Source organism: Bufo bufo, chromosome 5 (genome assembly GCF_905171765.1).
Source record: "Bufo bufo chromosome 5, aBufBuf1.1, whole genome shotgun sequence".
In the NCBI taxonomy this organism is placed as follows: Eukaryota; Metazoa; Chordata; class Amphibia; order Anura; family Bufonidae; genus Bufo; species Bufo bufo.
In genome coordinates this window covers 278,418,461-278,438,037 of record NC_053393.1, presented here as the reverse complement: position 1 = coordinate 278,438,037, position 19,577 = coordinate 278,418,461, and the positions used below count along the sequence as shown (strand labels likewise).

Genomic DNA, 19,577 nt, shown 5'->3' with positions numbered 1-19,577 from the left:
TCTTCTGAGTACGGCGATACCACATGTGTGACACTTTTTTGCAGCCTAGGTGCGCAAAGGGGCCCAAATTCCAATGAGCATCTTTACGATTTCACAGGGCATTTTTTGCGCATTAGGATTCCAAACTACTTCTCATGCTTTAGGTCCCCTAAAATACCAGGGCAGTATAAATACCCCACAAGTGACCCCATTTTGGAAAGAAGATACCCCAAGGTATTCCGTGAGGGGTATGGTGAGTTCATGTAAAAAAAAAAAAAAAATGTCACAAGTTAGTGGATTATGAGACTTTGTAAGAAAAAATAATTTAAAAAAATAAATCATTTCCCGCTAACTTGTGACAAAAAATAAAAACTTCCATGAACTCACTATGCTCATCAGCGAATACCTTAGGGTGTCTACTTTCCGAAATGGGGTCATTTGTGGGGTGTTTCTACTGTCTGGGCATTGTAGAACCTCAGGAAACATGACAGGTGCTCAGAAAGTCAGAGCTGCTTCAAAATGCGTAAATTCACATTTTTGTACCATAGTTTGTAAACGCTATAACTTTTACCCAAACCAATAAATATACACTTATTGCATTTTTTTTTTAATCAAAGACATGTAGAACAATACATTTTGAGGAAAATTTATATAGAAATGTAGTTTTATTAGAAAAATTTTACAACCGAAAGTCAAAAATTTCATTTTTTTTGCAAAAATTTCGGTCAATTTCGATTTAATAACAAAAAAAGTAAAAATGTCAGCAGCAATGAAATACCACCAAATGAAAGCTTTATTAGTGAGAAGAAAAGGAGGTAAAATTCATTTGGGTGGTAAGTTGTATGACCAAGCAATAAACGGTGAAAGTAGTGTAGTGCAGAATTGGAAAAAGTGGTCTGGTCATTAAGGGGGTTTAAGCTAGGGGAGCTGAGGTGAGTACCATGCCCATTTTTATTTTTGCATTTAGTTTTTTTTCCCCTCCCTGTGTTCCAATAGCCATAACCTGTTTAATTTTCTATTCATATAGCCATATGAGGTCTTATTTTTTGTGGGGTAATTTGTAATTTTTTAATGGCACGATTTAATTTACCATGTCTTTGTACTGAAAAAAAGGGGGGGAGGGGGAGAAATATTTGTGGGGTTAAATTGAAAAAAAAATGACCACGGTTCCGACAAGGTTTTTTGGGGTTTTGATATTACAACGTTCACTGCATGCAAAAACGACATGACGTCCTTATTCTGTGGCTGAATTGGAGTACAGCGATGTAAATGTGTACACTTATTTTTTTTTTTTTTTTTTTTTTACTACTTTAAAAAAAATAACCTTTTGAAAAAAATCTTCATTTTCTTTGCATACTCATTTTCTGTCAGCCATACTTTTTTTTTGTTTCTATCCACAGAGGGCTGTATGAGGGCTTGTTTTTTAGCGTGATGACCTGTAGTTTTTATTGGTATCATTTTTGGGGTGCATACAACTTTTTGATCACTGTACATGTGGAGGCCATTTGGGTTTGTTTGAGGGAGACAGTGGCAGAAAGGCTTGTGTCCTGTTGTGGTTCCCAGACCTATTTGCAGTTCTTTCACAGTCATAGGAAATGATAGCAGAGTCTGGAGCTAGTCGCTATATGTGTGTGTGTGTATGACAAGTCATCGGATCCACTGGTGTGGACAAGGAGAGGGTCACAGTGCTAATGGTGTCATAGTACACACAGATGCCTGTAGCTCCCTTGGAACTCTGTGCAGCTCTATGCCACCTGTAGCCAGAAGGCTGTTGCGGGCCTATTCATTCTTTCAGTGGAGTCTTTGCTTTTATGACCTCTCTGACTTGTCATAAATGTCAGTGATTAAGTACAGGGAAGATGCACTATATTGGACTGTACATTATCACTTCGCTATAATTGCCTGCTGTGCATTCACTCCAGCCCCCCCTCCCTGAGTCTTATTGGCCATATGCTGAAGCGTGGGGTTGATGTTATTTACCTGGGACTGTATGTTGGAAGAGCTGGAGGGATGGAGTGATGTTGTTTACATGGGATTATATGTTGGAGGAGGTTGAAGGCATGGAGAATCCCGTTTGGGATCTTGTCTTTTGCCTTCATCTCTGGGACCCAACCCTATCTCAAGAAAAAGGCTGTGCCATGAATGATGAGCCACATCATGCCTGCATCCTCTCTATTCACTGCTATGGGACTTGGCTATTTTTAAAAGTCCCTTATAGGTGAATGGAGGTTTGAGGCCCCTTTCTAATATAGGAGTGGGTCCGTGTGGCGGGCTCCGCATCTGTTGGACATTTATTTCATATCCCATCATCTCATAAATGTCCCAGATGGGAATAAAATGGACCCATTCCCAAGTCCCTTGCTGTATTTAATTTGCCCTGTATGACCTGGGAGAAAATAATTTTTCTGGAATATATTATCCACAGTTAAGGAACGTTCACCTCTGTGCTTGTTGTTGCCTTTCTACTCATTAGAGGAGCAGGAGAATAAACATAAAATTATAATAACATAAGATTTAGCACAGAACTGAAACCAACAGAGCCAAACAGATCCCATTGATTATAATGGTGCCCAATTAATTTCCATTTGGGTGTCTGCTTTTTTTTTTACTGGAAAAAAAGTTCTGCAGGCAGGACTTTTTTTGTTCGCTATTTTTGTCGAAATCTGCAAAAGAGGCCCCGAATGGAGACTCCAATGCGTATATGAACATGCTCTTAGGCAGCTGCTTGTGCTAAGGAGATTGTCCTCTTGGAACTGAACTTGCATATCTTGTGTATGTTGGACAGAATCAATGTGTTCACTGTTGACACAACTGCTTACATTGTTGAACTCTGGGTGCTAAACAACAAATATTGTGGTTGTTCTCCAGACGTTGTGCGGACTGTGGCAATAAGCTTGCAGGAAGCCGTGAGGAAGTATTTGCGTGTGTTCCAACGTTTGCTGATATTTTTCCAGGCTTCCTCACCACTGGCAAAACAAATAAACCTCCCGCATCTGTTATTTTATCATACCACTTGGTATTGCTCATTTCCAGGAGATCTCGAATGTCAGCTGTGTAAGTTTTTTTTTTTTTTTAAGTAGATCAGTAATTTTTTCTTTTTACTTTAACTTTGTGTTGTGCAGGTCATCTAACAAACCTTATGTCTAAAAAAAATAAAAAATAAAAATTATTTAAGCTATATTCTTATCAGTAAGATAAGAATTTAGCTACATTGAGTGTTTATAAGGTCAGAGATTAGAGATAAGGAGCTATCAGCTGAGCTGCCTGACAGAACAGAAAATTCTGATCTTGCTACTAGAGAAGCTCAGCCCTGTACAGAGAAAAGGGTTCAGATTATTTAATAAATACCAATTGAAAAAATCATTTTAGCTCAAAATGAGTACAATGTAATAATCTAAAAATAATTTCCCTCAAATGTGTCTTTAACTGTTAACTTTTTACTTTATGACTGCATAGTTCCATACCAGGCCAATTGGCCATTTTGACCAGGGGTGCCCAAACTTACAGTAGGACAAAGGGAGCAGTGAATACAGCACTCCCTGTGCTGACTCTACTCACCGCTGATAGGTGTTCTTCTGCAGGTGTCACACGCTGTGCAGTTACTGTGAACAGAGTGAGGACAAAAGCTTGCTCTGTGACCTCATGCTGCGCAATGTTGGGTCACAGCGCAGCAGGAAGAGCACTGGATCTCGGGAGCGGCAGTGGTGTTTGGAACAGGAGAGGTTGGGGGACTGAGTTGAGGTGTGATTAACATGGGGGGGCGGGTCTGCTTAGGCCTCTGAGGTATGAATAACATTAATTACCTTTAATTAACAAAAATATTTTTCTCTACTAAAACCTACGTGCCTCTTATTTTGTATATGATGAGCTGTGTTTCTCATATTTGCTTTCTTTTTTGCTGGTTATGTTGTGTTTCAGCACATATAGACACCCCATGATTGGTCAGTTACTTGACATTGAATTGGTGGTTCCCTCTCTCTCTCTTAACAATTAGGATATGGCTTCTTCTTTTTATGATACAGCTTTAACCTGCATTTGTGGATTGCACAGAAAACTGTTTTCACAGACAATGATTTGTGGAGATGTTCCTGAGCCTATGCAGTGATTTCTAGTACAGAATCATGACTGTTTTAATGTCTCCTGAGGGCCTCTACATCACGAGCATCCAAAAATCGGCCTTGTCTGTTGTGAACATTGATTTCTCCAGATTATCTGACTCTTTTGATGATACTATGTACTGTAGATGGTGGGATATGAAAAAAGTATTTGCAATTTCATATTGAGGAACATTCTTCTGAAATAGTTCCACAAGTTTTTAATTTTTTTTGCAGATTTGTGAATCTCTGCCTGTCTTTGCTTCTGAGAGACTCTTGCTCTCTAAAATGCTTTTTTATATCATATATGTGTTTATTTTTTATTTATTTTTTATCACCACTTTTCCAGCCTTTCGCATCTCTTGAAACATCTGATGTGTTCTATGATCTATTGTGATTAAAATGTGAGTCTCATTGCATTTGGTTATTATTTACATATATTTACATTTTACATAGCATCCAACCTTTTTTTTGCAATTGGGGTTGTATATTAAATACACTGCTCAAAAAAAAATAAAGGGAACACTTAAACAACACAATGTAACTCCAAGTCAATCACACTTCTGTGAAATCAAACTGTCCACTTAGGAAGCAACACTGAGTGACAATCAATTTCACATGCTGTTGTGCAAATGGGATAGACAACAGGTGGAAATTATAAGCAATTAGCAAGACACCCCCAATAAAGGAGTGGTTCTGCAGGTGGTGATCACAGACCACTTCTCAGTTCCTATGCTTCCTGGCTGATGTTTTGGTCACTTTTGAATGCTGGCTGTGCTTTCACTCTAGTGGTAGCATGAGACGGAGTCTACAACCCACACAAGTGGCTCAGGTAGTGCAGCTTATCCAGGATGCCACATCAATGCGAGCTGTGGCAAGAAGGTTTGCTGTGTCTGTCAGCGTAGTGTCCTGAGCATGGAGGCGCTACCAGGAGACAGGCCAGTACATCAGGAGACGTGGAGGAGGCCGTAGGAGGGCAACAACCCAGCAGCAGGACCGCTACCTCCACCTTTGTGCAAGGAGGAACAGGAGAAGCACTGCCAGAGCCCTGCAAAATGACCTCCAGCAGGCCACAAATGTGCATGTGTCTGCTCAAATGGTCAGAAACAGATTCCATGAGGGTGATATGAGGGCCCGATGTCCACAGGTGGGGGTTGTGCTTACAGCCCAACACCGTGCAGGACGTTTGGCATTTGCCAGAGAACACCAAGATTGGCAAATTCGCCACTGGCGCCCTGTGCTCTTCACAGATGAAAGCAGGTTCACACTGAGCACATGTGACAGACGTGACAGAGTCTGGAGACACCGTGGAGAACTTTCTGCTGCCTGCAACATCCTCCAGCATGACGGTTTGGCATTGGCTCAGTAATAGTGTGGGGTGGCATTTCTTTGTAGGGCCACACAGCCCTCCATGTGCTCGCCAGAGGTAGCCTGACTGCCATTAGGTACCGAGATGAGATCCTCAGACCCCTTGTGAGACCATATGCTGGTGCGGTTGGCCCTGGGTTCCTCCTAATGCAAGACAATGCTAGACCTCATGTGGCTGGAGTGTGTCAGCAGTTCCTGCAAGATGAAGGCATTGATGCTATGGACTGGCCCGCCCGTTCCCCAGACCTGAATCCAATTGAGCACATCTGGGACATCATGTCTCGCTCTATCCACCAGCGACACGTTGCACCACAGACTTAGAAAAAATTCTAAGTGTGAAAGTTGTTCAGACGGATCTGTCCAGACTTTACATTGAAAGTCAATGGGGGACGGATCCGTTTGAAAATTGAGCCATATTGTGTCAACTTCAAATGGATCCGTACCCATTGACTTACATTGTAAGTCAGGATGGATCAGTTTGCCTCCGCACGGATCCCTCAGGAGACTGTCCGCCACCTCATCAGGAGCATGCACAGGCGTTGTAGGGAGGTCATACAGGCACGTGGAGGCCACACACACTACTGAGCCTCATTTTGACTTGTTTTAAGGACATTACATCAAAGTTGGATCAGCCTGTACTGTGTTTTTCCACTTTAATTTTGAGTGTGACTCCAAATCCAGACCTCCATGGTTTGAAAAATTTGATTTCCATTTTTTTTATTTTTGCGTGATTTTGTTGTCAGCACATTCAACTATGTAAAGAACAAAGTATTTCAGAAGAATATTTAATTAATTCAGATCTAGGATGTGTTATTTTTGTGTTCCCTTTAATTTTTTGAGCAGTGTACCTGTAGCCTGACCACGATCAGTTTCCATGGTCATAAGACTCTTGCATTAAATAAGGAACATGAACCATTGCATGGATCCTTCTGTATTCAACCCATAGACCCTTGCTGCCATCTGCTTCCTGATGTGGCTTTCCTCTGTTTCTGTTACAGCTAGTCAGCCATTTCGTGTTAAAATGTACTTGCCAAATGATCTGTTTGTTCTTCGGAATACTTTAGTTGGACATTCAGACATCTGGACATTCAGACATCTTTCCGGTTTCATTTTTACAAATCTCGTTTTATACTGGGATGTAAATGTCTTTGTCATGCTAGTGATCAATAGTGTTAGATCAATTTTAAACTTTTAATTGTAAACTTGTTCTAAAATTTGATTTATTCATTTTTGGTTTTCTCTTCAGATGTAAAACAAAGGTCTATCCAGATAATTTACCAACCACAAGTGTTGTGATAGTGTTCCACAATGAAGCCTGGACAACCTTATTAAGGACTGTGCACAGTGTTATTAATAGGTCACCGCAACATCTTCTTGAAGAGATTGTACTTGTGGACGATGCCAGTGAGAGAGGTTAGTGTCAGAAAACAGATCTATCATCCAGTCTTAGAAGCAGTACCTCCAGAAAGGCAGCCATCAGAGAAAAATTTAAAGTTGTAGCCTCCTCTGTATAGATAACACTCTGTGACTTTTGTTTTTAAGGAGTGGTATCTCTCCCACACTAGCATAGTTTAGTACAATACTAAAGAACAAGTTCACCCTTGTTCCAGATGTCCCTGGATGGAGCACTCTGACCTGGTGCCAGGTTTTCTTTAAAGATGGTTTTCACCCAAAAATGTTACAAACTGATCATATACCAGTAAAGCAGACATTAGAGCAGCAAACATTTGGTATCTGTTTGCCTTATTTAGTGCTATTGGCATTTTATTGCTTTGTTGTACGTGCCATTTTTGCTAGTGTCAAAAGGAAGTGTAGCTATAGTGATTGTTACATCTGAAGTGAGATTGTCACTGTGATATCAGTAATTTTGACAGTCACCACTGGGCTTTGAGTATTGGGATGACATATAATCAGTGGATACATGTAAACAATGACTAGCAGTGTCTAATGAACTGATGGAATTGAGTAGTTGATTTGAAAGGTGACTAAGGCTACTTTCACATCTGCATTTTTAATTCAGGCTTTGAGATTCGGCAGGGGATCTCAAAACATGAATTAAACTTAACAGTTTTGTCCCCATTCATTGTCCATAAAGACAGAACTAATCAGTATGCATCAGTTCAATTGTGTTTTGGGCTGGAGACAAAACTGCTGCAAGCAGTGTTTTTGTGTCTGGTTTGCAAAATGCAACAAACCGGATCTGGCATGAAAATCAATGTAAGTCGATGGTGGTGGATCCGTTTTTTTTTTTTCATTACCTAAAAAACTGGATCCGGTACCCATTGACTTAAAACGATTTTCATACCGGATCCGTTTTGTTGCGTTTTGATTTAATACAACCGGATCTGGCTGAAACGGAGCCATCTGCATGTATTAAATGCACCGGATAAGTTTAATTCAGGTTTTGAGATCCTCTTCTGGATTTCAAAACCTGAATTAAAAATGCAGATGTGAAAGCAACCTAAATCTTTTTGTCTGTAATTAGGGATGAGCGAATTGACTTCGGATGAAACATCCGAAGTCGATTCGCATAAAACTTTTTTCCAATACTGTACGAAGCAGGAGCTCCGTACAGTATTAGAATGTATTGGCACCGATGAGCCAAAGTTATTACTTTGCAAAGTCTCACAAGACTTTGTGTAATAACTTCATAAATTAATTTGTACTGTAAAAAAACATTTCCCGAACACTGGTTAGGTTCCAAGGACTTCATCCAAAGTCGATTCGCTCATCCCTATCTGTAATACATGTGTAATGTATTTAAAATGTAGGGCAGAAAAACCCTTTTAAGCTAAACGCTTAAAGTGTAACTGCCATTTCACTACCAAAAATGAAATTCCTAACATATGTGATACTGAAGGGAAGATATTCATGAAGCTGCATTTTTCAGCTATGGATGTAACATGGTTAGCACTCCTTTTCTCTGAGATTTCTGAGTTTGGTTATCTAATCTAAGCAAACACCTTTAATTGCTTTTCAATGGCTTTTGTCTCAAGATAATGAAATGAGTTAACTACTTCAGCCCCCCTAGCTTAAACACCCTTAATGACCAGGCCACTTTTTACACTTCTGACCTACCCTACTTTCACGGTTTATTGCTCGGTCGTGCAACTTACCACCCAAATGAATTTTACCTCCTTTTCTTCTCACTAATAGAGCTTTCATTTGGTGGTATTTCATTGCTGCTGACATTTTAACTTTTTTTGTTATTAATCAAAATTTAACGATTTTTTTTGCAAAAAAATGACATTTTTCACTTTCAGTTGTAAAATTTTGCAAAAAAAACGACATCCATATATAAATTTTTCGCTAAATTTATTGTTCTACATGTCTTTGATAAAAAAAAATGTTTGGGTAAAAAAAAAATGGTTTGGGTTAGGCTACTTTAACATTTGCGTTCGGGGCTCCGCTTGTGAGCTCCGTTTGAAGGCTCTCACAAGCTGCCCCGAACGCATCCGTACCTCCCCAATGCATTCTGAGTGGATGCGGATCCGCTCAGAATGCATCAGTCTGGCAGCGTTCAGCCTCCGCTCTGCTCAGCAGGTGTTCGCCTGGCTGTGCGGAGGCAAACTGATCCATCCTGACTTACAATGTAAGTCAATGGGGACGGATCCATTTGAAGTTGACACAATATGGCTAAATTTTCAAACGGATCCGTCCCCCATTGACTTTCAATGTAAAGTCTGGACGGTTCCGTCTGAACAACTTTCACACTTAGAATTTTTTTTAAACTATAATGCAGACGGATCCGTTCTGAACGGATCCAAACGTCTGCATTATAGGAGAGGATCCGTCTGTGCAGACACCAGACGGATCCTCTCTGAACGCTAGTGTGAAAGTAGCCTAAAAGTTATAGCGTTTACAAACTATGGTACAAAAATGTGAATTTCCGCTTTTTGAAGCAGCTCTGACTTTCTGAGCACCTGTCATGTTTCCTGAGGTTCTACAATGGCCAGACAGTACAAACACCCCACAAATGACCCCATTTCAGAAATAGACATCCTAAGGTATTCGCTGATGGGCATAGTGAGTTCATAGAACTTTTTATTTTTTGTCACAAGTTAGCGAAAAATGATTTTTTTTTTTTTTTTTCTTACAAAGTCTCATATTCCACTAACTTGTGACAAAAAATAAAAACTTCTATGAACTCACTATGCCCATCAGTGAATACCTTGGGGTGTCTTCTTTCCAAAATCGGGTCACTTGTGAGGTAGTTATACTGCCCTGGCATTCTAGGGGCCCTAATGTGTAGTAAGTAGTTTGAAATCAAAATCTGTAAAAAAATGGCCGGTAAAATCCAAAAGGTGCTCTTTGGAATGTGGGCCCCTTTGCCCACCTAGGCTGCAAAAAAGTGTCACACATGTGGTATCTCCGTACTCAGGAGAAGTTGGGCAATGTGTTTTGTGGTGTCATTTTACATATACCCATGCTGGGTGAGATAAATATCTCGGTCAAAATGCCAACTTTGTATAAAAAAATGGGAAAAGTTGTCTTTTGCCAAGATATTTCTCTCACCCAGCATGGGTATATGTAAAATGACACCCCAAAACACATTGCCCAACTTCTCCTGAGTACGGAGATACCAGATGTGTGACACTTTTTTGCAGCCTAGGTGGGCAAAGGGGCCCACATTCTAAAGAGCACCTTTCGGATTTCAACGGCCATTTTTTACAGATTTTGATTTCAAACTACTTACCACACATTAGGGCCCCTAGAATGCCAGGGCAGTATAACTACCCCACAAGTGACCCCATTTTGGAAAGAAGACACCTCAAGGTATTCCGTGAGGGCATGGCGAGTTCCTAGAATTTTTTTATTTTTTGTCACAAGTTAACGGAAAAAGATTTTTTTTTTCTCTTACAAAGTCTCATATTCCACTAACTTGTGACAAAAAATAAAAACTTCTATGAACTCACTATGCCCATCAGTGAATACCTTGGGGTGTCTTCTTTCCAAAATGGGGTCCCTTGTGGGGTAGTTAAACTGCCCTGGCATTTTAGGGGCCCAAATGCGTGCAAAGTAGTTTGAAAACAAAATCTGTAAAAAATGGCCGGTGAAATCCGAAAGGTACTCTTTGGAATGTGGGCCCCTTTGCCCACCTAGGCTGCAAAAAAGTGTCACACATGTGGTATCGCCGTATTCAGGAGAAGTTGGTCAATGTGTTTTGGGGTGTCTTTTTACATATACCCATGCTGGGTGAGATAAATATCTCGGCAAAAGACAACTTTTCCCATTTTTTATACAAAGTTGGCATTTGACTAAGATATTTATCTCACCCAGCATCGGTATATGTAAAATGACACCCCAAAACACATTGCCCAACTTCTGCTGAGTACGGCGATACCAGATGTGTGACACTTTTTTGCAGCCTAGATGCGCAAAGGGGCCCACATTCCTTTTATGAGGGCATTTTCAGACATTTGGATCCCAGACTTCTTCTCACGCTTTAGGGCCCCTAAAATGCCAGGGCAGCATAAATACCCCACATGTGACCCCATTTTGGAAAGAAGACACCCCAAGGTATTCAATGAGGGGCATGGCGAGTTCATAGAAATTTTTTTTTTTTGGCACAAGTTAGCGGAAATTGTTTTTTTTTTTTTTTTCTCACAAAGTCTCCCTTTCCGCTAACTTGGGACAAAAATTTCAATCTTTCATGGACTCAATATGCCCCTCAGCGAATACCTTGGAGTGTCTTCTTTCCGAAATGGGGTCACATGTGGGGTATTTATACTGCCTTGGCATTCTAGGGGCCCTAAAGCGTGAGAAGAAGTCTGGAATATAAATGTCAATTTTTTTTTTACGCATTTGGATTCCGTGAGGGGTATGGGGAGTTCATGTGAGATTTTATTTTTTGACACAAGTTAGTGGAATATGAGACTTTGTAAGAAAAAAAAATAAAATTCTGCTAACTTGGGCCAAAAAAAATGTCTGAATGGAGCCTTACAGGGGGGTGATCAATGACAGGGGGGTGATCAGGGAGTCTATATGGGGTGATCACCCCCCTGTCATTGATCACCCCCCTATAAGGCTCCATTCAGACGTTCGTATGTTTTTTGCGGATCCGATCCATGTATCAGTGGATTCGTAAAAATCATACGGACGTCTGAATGGAGCCTTACAAGAGGGTGATCAATGACAGGGGGGTGATCAATGACAGGGGGGTGATCAATGACAGGGGGGTGATCAATGACAGGGGGGTGATCAGGGAGTCTATATGGGGTGATCACCCCCCTGTCATTGATCACCCCCCTATAAGGCTCCATTCAGACGTTCGTATGTTTTTTGCGGATCCGATCCATGTATCAGTGGATTCGTAAAAATCATACGGACGTCTGAATGGAGCCTTACAAGAGGGTGATCAATGACAGGGGGGTGATCAATGACAGGGGGGTGATCAGGGAGTCTATATGGGGTGATCAGGGGTTAATAAGGGGTTAATAAGTGACAGGGGGGGGGTGTAGTGTAGTGTGGTGCTTGGTGCTACTTATTACTGAGCTACCTGTGTCCTCTGGTGGTCGATCCAAACAAAAGGGACCACCAGAGGACCAGGTAGCAGGTATATTAGACGCTGTTATCAAAACAGCGTCTAATATACCTGTTAGGGGTTAAAAAAATCGCATCTCCAGCCTGCCAGCGAACGATCGCCGCTGGCAGGCTGGAGATCCACTCGCTTACCTTCCGATCCTGTGAACGCGCGCGCCTGTGTGTGCGCGCGTTCACAGGAAATCTCGCGTCTCGCGAGATGACGCATATATGCGTGACTCTGTGCAGGGCTGCCGCCTCCGGAACACGATCCTGCGTTAGGCGGTCCGGAGGCGGTTAAGAAATTTGAGTTAACAGCGGGAATGCTAACCCTGCTACATCTGTAATTTTACCTTTCTGATGTCTGTATTCAGCCCTTAGCAACCATATTTCTCTGTGCCTCTATTTCAGCAACTTCCTAAGATGGCCTCTGCTGCTCTTCCTGTGATGATCTTTGCCCTTCCTTGAGACCATCCTGTATTTCCCCCGCTTCCCATAAGCCCTTGCTCTCCTCACATGAACTAGCAAGACAAATCAGAACGCAGATAACTTTCCACAGTACCCAGAGCAGTGTGTATCCTCACATACAGCTAACCAGAGACAAGCCCTGCAATTACATTAACCCTTTAACGCAAAACACAGTGCATGTACAGCGGGGGATGCATTGCCAGAAGGCATTCTGCCGTACATGTACGGCGGGCTGATCAGGCGGGTGCAGGAGCTGCGCCCACCCGATAACTGCAGGGGTCTTGCAGTCCCTGGTAGCCGGGCCCCTGCTGTATCCGCCGACATCACTGTTTACAGCGATGCCGGTGGATTAACCCCTTCTATGCTGCTGTCAGCACTGATCGCAACATAGAAGTGGTTTGCGGCGGGTGAAGGAACACATCGAGTCCCCACTCTGCTGTGGCGGGGACCCGATGCGTGACGAGGCAGCCCTATGCCGTGCAGAGGCTGCCCAATGCGTTGCACGGCATCAGGACCTGCCTTCTTCGGGTGCCCAGGAGATCCAGCCTCAGGCTAGGTCTCCTAGGCAACCTGTTAGTGTATTACTCTGTGTAATACACTAGCAGGCAATGCATTACAATACAGATGTATTGTAATGCATTGCAGAGGGGATCAGACACCCAAAAGTTGAAGTACCAAAGTGGGACAGAAATAAAGTATAAATAAAAAAAGTTAAGTGTTTTCAATAAAAAAAAATAGTTTCAAGTTAAAAAAAAGATAAAAAACGCCCCTTTCCCCTGATTTTATAAGAAAAAAGAAAAAATTCACGTTGGGTATCGCCGCATCCGTAACGACCGGCTCTATAAATATATCACATGATCCACCCCCTCCGATAAACACCATAAAAAATTAAAAATAAAAACTGTGTGAAAAAAAAGTCATTTTTGTCACCTTACATCACTAAAAGTGCAACACCAAGCGATCAAAAAGGCGTATGCCCCCAAAAATAGTACCAATCTAACCGTCACCTCATCCCACAAAAATGAGCCCCAACATAGGACAATTGCCCAAAAAAAACAAAATAAAAACTATGGCTCTCAGACTATGGTGACACAAAAATATTGTTTTTGTTTAAAAAATGCTGTTATAATGTAAAACTTGTACAAATGTACATAACATCTTGATTCTGACATAGTTAGCATTGGTATCTTACAATTACAAGTATATTTGTATAACTAGAAAAGCTACAATTTCTGGGGAAATTGTGTGAAGTGTTCTTGCCTCCACCAGTAGCTTACAACTGGAGTGGGCGGAGTAACTGGGTGGATTGGCTGGAGTAACTGTGGAAAGGTTGGACTGGGCAGAGTAACTTTATGGACCTAAGGGTCGGGGTGGGTGCACCTAATCGTTGGGGTGGTTGCACCTAAGGGTCGGAGTGGGTGCACCTAAGGGTCGGGGTTGTTGCACCTAAAAGTCGGGGTGGGTGCACCTAATCGTTGGGGTGGTTGCACCTAAGTGTCGGAGTGGGTGCACCTGAGGGTCGGGGTGGGTGCACCTAATCGTTGGGGTGGTTGCACCTAAGGGAAGGAGTGGGTGCACCTAATCGTTGGGGTGGTTGCACCTAAAAGTCGGGGTGGGTGCACCTAAAAGTCGGGGTGGGTGCACCTAATCGTTAGGGTGGTTGCACCGAAGGGTCGGAGTGGGTGCACCTAATCGTTGGGGTGGTTGCACCTAAGGGTCGGGGTGGTTGCACCTAAAAGTCGGGGTGAGACCTATTTCATTATTAAATGCAGATTTAAAGCTTTTTGCAAAAATTTTGGCATCTCGTATTAATACTTATCTCCCATGTTTAGTAGATCCGGACCAGGTGGGCTTCGTTCCTGGGAGGCAATGTCGAGATGGAACCAGAAGAATGCTTGACTTGATCCAGCTTGCGGACAGTTCCAGGAGCCCCACATTGTTTCTCTCTCTTGATGCTGAAAAAGCATTTGACAGGGTGCATTGGGGGTTCCTGGAAAAAGTTCTAGGTAAATTTGGGTTTCACGGACCTATATATGAGGCGATATTAGGATTATACTCTGTGCCTTCTGCAAGAGTCTTGGCTTCTGGTTTCATCTCCGACCCGTTCCCAATAACGAATGATACTCGTCAGGGGTGCCCCTTGTCCCCGCTCATATTTTCTCTGGTTATAGAGCCCCTAGCATCCCGTATACGCACCTGTCCTCAAAAACGAGGAGTTTCAGATGGCAATTCATAGGACTTTATGCTGATGATGTAATCCTGACCATAACAAATTTAGAAGGCTCGTTAGCTGCTTTGTCAAACGTTCTCCAGCAATATTCACAATGCTCCTTCTACAAACTGAATGAGAAGAAAACCAATGTTTTGGATTTCCATGTTAATGACGAGACCAGATCTGACCTTCAACTGCGATATCCCTTTCAGTGGGCTGCCACTTCAATTACTTAACTTGGAGTGGAGCTGGCACGCTCTGTTCCCAAAACCCTCTCCATTAATTTGTCCAACTTGAGGGCTGATCTCAAGAAGGATTATATGAAAATGTCCCAAGTCCACTTATCGTGGATAGCTAGAATTAATGCTGCTAAGATGCTATCCCTTCCCAAAATATTGTATTGTTTCAGGTGCTTACCAGTACTGGTCCCCAAAGCCCAGATTGCTCAGCTCCAGCGTGACCTTATGGCGTTTATCTGGGAAGGTAAAAAACCCAGAATATCTAAAGATGCATTGCACCCCCCTATTAGAAGTGGAGGACTAGGAGTACCTGACCTATACAAATATTACCTGGCAAGCCTGGCGGAACAGGCATTTGAATCCTGGTCCCCTACCTCCCCCCAAAAATGGCATGAGATAGAAGAATCCTTTGTAAAATCCCGCTCTTTGAGAGCTTTGCTTGCAGCCTGTAGTCTGAAAGCTGTTCAATTTTCCCCCCTACTCTGCACCACTCGGGCTATGATGCATATTTGGAAGCAGCTCATAGATTCTTTCCAGTTATTCAATGTGCCCCTAACTGCTGCCCCTTTAACTGCGCTGGAATATCATATTCCTGAAATGTCCCTAGAAATATGGAGGGCTAGGGGTATCAAGCACCTTGGTTGCTTGTACTCTAGGACTGTTCTAGTGGAATTTACCACTCTACACACCAAGTACGCGCTCCCAAATACCTGCTTTTATCAATTCTTGCAAATCCGGCATTTTCTAAACTCATTGGCCAACCGCCAACTGCCCACTCCTAATTCCTTCCAGCTCTTTATCAGGGAGTCTTGCCCCCTTAGGCCCAAAATCTCTACATTTTATGCTGCCATTCTTCCTGCGGAATTGGCGTTTAAGCAACCCTTTGCCCATCGGTGGGAATTGGAATTGGGGAAAGTATTCTCTGTACGGCAATGGAACGCAGCTTTACATTGGTCCTACAAATGCACCAGATGTATTAACCATGTTGAGCAGGCCAGGCGGATTCAATTACGCTGGTACCTGACGCCCAATAGACTGGCCCACCTGGTTCCAGGTTACTCCCCCCTTTGCTGGAGAGGTTGCAGGATGGTGGGCACCCCCTTGCACATGTGGTGGTCATGTCCCTCAGTCACCTCTTTTTGGTCAGATGTTGGATCCCTCCTTAGAGAAGTCACTGCCACACAAATAGATCTCTCCCCTGAACTGTCAATCCTAGGTATAGGATTGGAAAACTCCCCTCCCAAGATAAAGGAGACTGTAGCGCATGTACTTAGCGCTTCCAGGAATGTTATAGCCCGCCAATGGAAGTTGGCGAAGTCTCCGGAGATAGCTGCGGTGGTGCAATCTGTTAATGAACATATGCATTGTGAAATGGTTTATGCAGAAAATGTACGTTCCAGAATACGAATACATAATCAATGGGTTACGTGGTTATCCAGTCACTTTGCTACTCCTCTAACGGCCTCTATACTTTGATAGTGTTGCATTGTTACTGAAGTTCTCACTGTCTGTCGCTCCATATATATGTACTTAGACTGTGCTGCACATGTTTTATCATGTACGCCTTTTCTTTTCTTTTGCACTATATTGTTATTATTTGTAATACTGTAATTGCGCTATTCGCGCCTATGTATACTGTGCTGTCCTTTTTTTTGTTATAACTCAATAAAAACTTATTGAACACCTAAAAGTCGGGGTGGGTGCACCTAATCGTCGGAGTGGGTGTACCTAAGGGTCGGAGTGGGTGTACCTAAGGGTCGGAGTGGGTGTACCTAAGGGTCGGAGTGGGTGCACCTAAGGGTCGGGGTGGTTGCACCTAAAAGTCGGGGTGGGTGCACCTAATCGTTGGGGTGGTTGCACCTAAGGGTCGGGGTGGGTGCACCTAAGGTTTGGGGTGGTTGCACCTAAAAGTCGGGGTGGGTGCACCTAATCGTTGGGGTGGTTGCACCTAAGGGTCGGAGTGGGTGTTTCCAAGTTTAGTGACTTTGCCATTGACCCTCTAAGAGCAGCGGCAGTTTTAAATTTTCCCATTAAAACATATGGCTAAAATTTGATTGGCCGTTGTAGACTCCGCCCACTTTTAAACATTTGAATTCTAGTCACCTATTAACCGAATATATTAAGTTTAACAACCCTGCCATTAACATTGTTGAAATGGCAGCAATTAAAAATTTTCTCATTGAAGTCAATAGGGAAAATCTGATTGGTTGTTTGTAGCTCCGCCCACTTTTTAATGTCCCCAAAATGTGACAGAAATTTTGAGGTTGACCCCATGACTAAGTGACCCAAGTTTGGTCAGTTTCACTCCGAAGCTGTATGAGTGACAAATGTTTGCATTTTTCCAATTAAACTCTATGGGAGAAAAAAAGAGGTTTTCGGGGGTCCGCCCCAGGGGCCCGGAGGGTGGGATCGGTTAACAAAGCACAAGCAAGATACTCGGGTATGTGCCGACCAAGAGTGCAAAGTTCGGTATTTATACTCCTAAATCTGTGGGAGGAGTAACAATTTAAACATCTCATTATAGTCAATGGGGAGAATTTGATTGGTTCTGTGTGGCCCCGCCCACATTTTAGGGTCTCCGAAATGTTCTAACAAATTGCGCGTTGACCCCATGACTATGTGACCCAAGTTTGGTGACTTTAGTTTCAAATCTGTGCGACTGGGAGCGATTTGAAAATTTTCCCTGTCAAAGTCAATAGGAAAAACGTGGATTTTGGGGGCCCGTCCCAGGGGCCCGGAAGGTGGGATCGGTTAACAAAGCACAAGTAAGGTACTCGGGTGGGTGCCGACCAAGACTGCAAAGTTTGGAATTTGTACTCCTAAAAATGTGGGAGGAGTAGCAATTTGAACGTCTCATTACAGTCAATGGGGAGATTTTGATTGGTTCTGTGTGGCCCCGCCCACTTTTCAGGGTCCCCGAAATGTGCCCAAAAATTTCGGGTTGACCCCATGACTAAGTGACCCAAGTGGGAGCCTGGCGAGTGGGAGCGATTTGAAAATTTACCCTGTCAAAGTCTATGGGAAAAAAGGGGGCTTCCGGGGCCCGCCACGGGGGCCCCGGGGGTGGGATCGCTCCACAAAGTAATAGCAATCCGATCGGGAACAATCTGCACGTTTTGGTAAATTTTTGTCTATGTAGTGTAAAAACTGTGGGAGGAGTTATGGTGGCAAATTTGGCTATAATAAGAATAATAAGAATAACTAGAAAAGCTACAATTTCTGGGGAAATTGTGTGAAGTGTTCTTGCCTCCACCAGTAGCTTACAACTGGAGTGGGCGGAGTAACTGGGTAACCTAATCGTTGTGGTGGTTGCACCTAAGGGTCGGAGTGGGTGCACCTAAGGGTCGGGGTGGTTGCACCTAAAAGTCGGGGTGGTTGCACCTAAAAGTCGGGGTGGGTGCACCTAATCGTTGGGGTGGTTGCACCTAAGGGTGGGAGTGGGTGCACCTAAGGGTCGGGGTGGTTGCACCTAAAAGTCGGGGTGGGTGCACCTAAGGGTCGGTGTGGGTGCACCTAATCGTTGGGGTGGTTGCACCTAAGGGTCGGAGTGGGTGCACCTAAGGGCTAGGGCAGGTGCACCTAAGGGCTAGGGCTGTTCACCTGGTAGTCCGGGGGGGGGGGGGTCACCTGGTGGTCTAAGTTAAATGGCTGAAATTTGATTGGCTATTTTTGGCTCCGCCCACTTTTTAAAATTTGAATCCCAGTCACCCATTGACCAACTGTTCCAAGTTTAGTGACTTTGCCATTGACCCTCTAAGAGCAGCGGCAGTTTTAAATTTTCCCATTAAAACATATGGCTGAAATTTGATTGGCCTTTGTAGACTCCGCCCACTTTTAAACATTTGAATTCTAGTCACCTATTAACCGAATATATTAAGTTTAACAACCCTGCCATTAACATTGTTGAAATGGCAGCAATTAAAAATTTTCTCATTGAAGTCAATAGGGAAAATCTGATTGGTTGTTTGTAGCTCCGCCCCCTTTTTAATGTCCCCAAAATGTGACAAATTTTGAGGTTGACCCCATGACTAAGTGACCCAAGTTTGGTGACTTTAATTTCAAATCTGTGCGACTGGGAGCGATTTGAAAATTTTCCCTGTCAAAGTCAATGGGAAAAACGTGGATTTTGGGGGCCCGCCCCAGGGGCCCGGAGGGTGGGTTCGGTTAACAAAGCACAAGTAAGGTACTCGGGTGGGTGCCGACCAAGTCTGCAAAGTTTGGAATTTGTACTCCTAAAAATGTGGGAGGAGTAGCAATTTAAACGTCTCATTACAGTCAATGGGGAGATTTTGATTGGTTCTGTGTGGCCCCGCCCACTTTTCGGGGTCCCCGAAATGTGCCAAAAATTTTCGGGTTGATCCCATGACTAAGTGACCCAAGTTTGGTGACTTTAGCGTCAAAGCCTGGCGAGTGGGAGCGATTTGAAAATGTACCCTGTCAAAGTCTATGGGAAAAAAGGGGGCTTCTGGGGCCCGCCACGGGGGTGGGATCGCTCCACAAAGTAATAGCAATCCGATCGGGAACAATCTGCACGTTTTGGTAAATTTTTGTCTATGTGGTGTAAAAACTGTGGGAGGAGTTAGGGTGGTAAATTTGGCTATAATAAGAATAATAAGAATAATATATATGTGAGATAACATTAAGTGGTCTTGCTATGCAAGAACACTTAATAATAAGAATAATATATATGTGAGA

At 43.1% G+C, this 19,577-nt stretch overlaps 1 protein-coding gene across 1 annotated transcript in view; it reads left to right on the top strand.

Annotated features, from left to right (window-relative positions):
• Positions 1 to 19,577, top strand: part of GALNT1 (polypeptide N-acetylgalactosaminyltransferase 1) — a 616,072-nt gene that overhangs the window by 276,285 nt on the left and 320,210 nt on the right. The window contains exon 4 of the mRNA XM_040431282.1: positions 6,688 to 6,854. Coding sequence (XP_040287216.1) covers positions 6,688 to 6,854 — 167 coding nt within the window. The remainder of the gene's footprint in view (positions 1 to 6,687; positions 6,855 to 19,577) is intronic.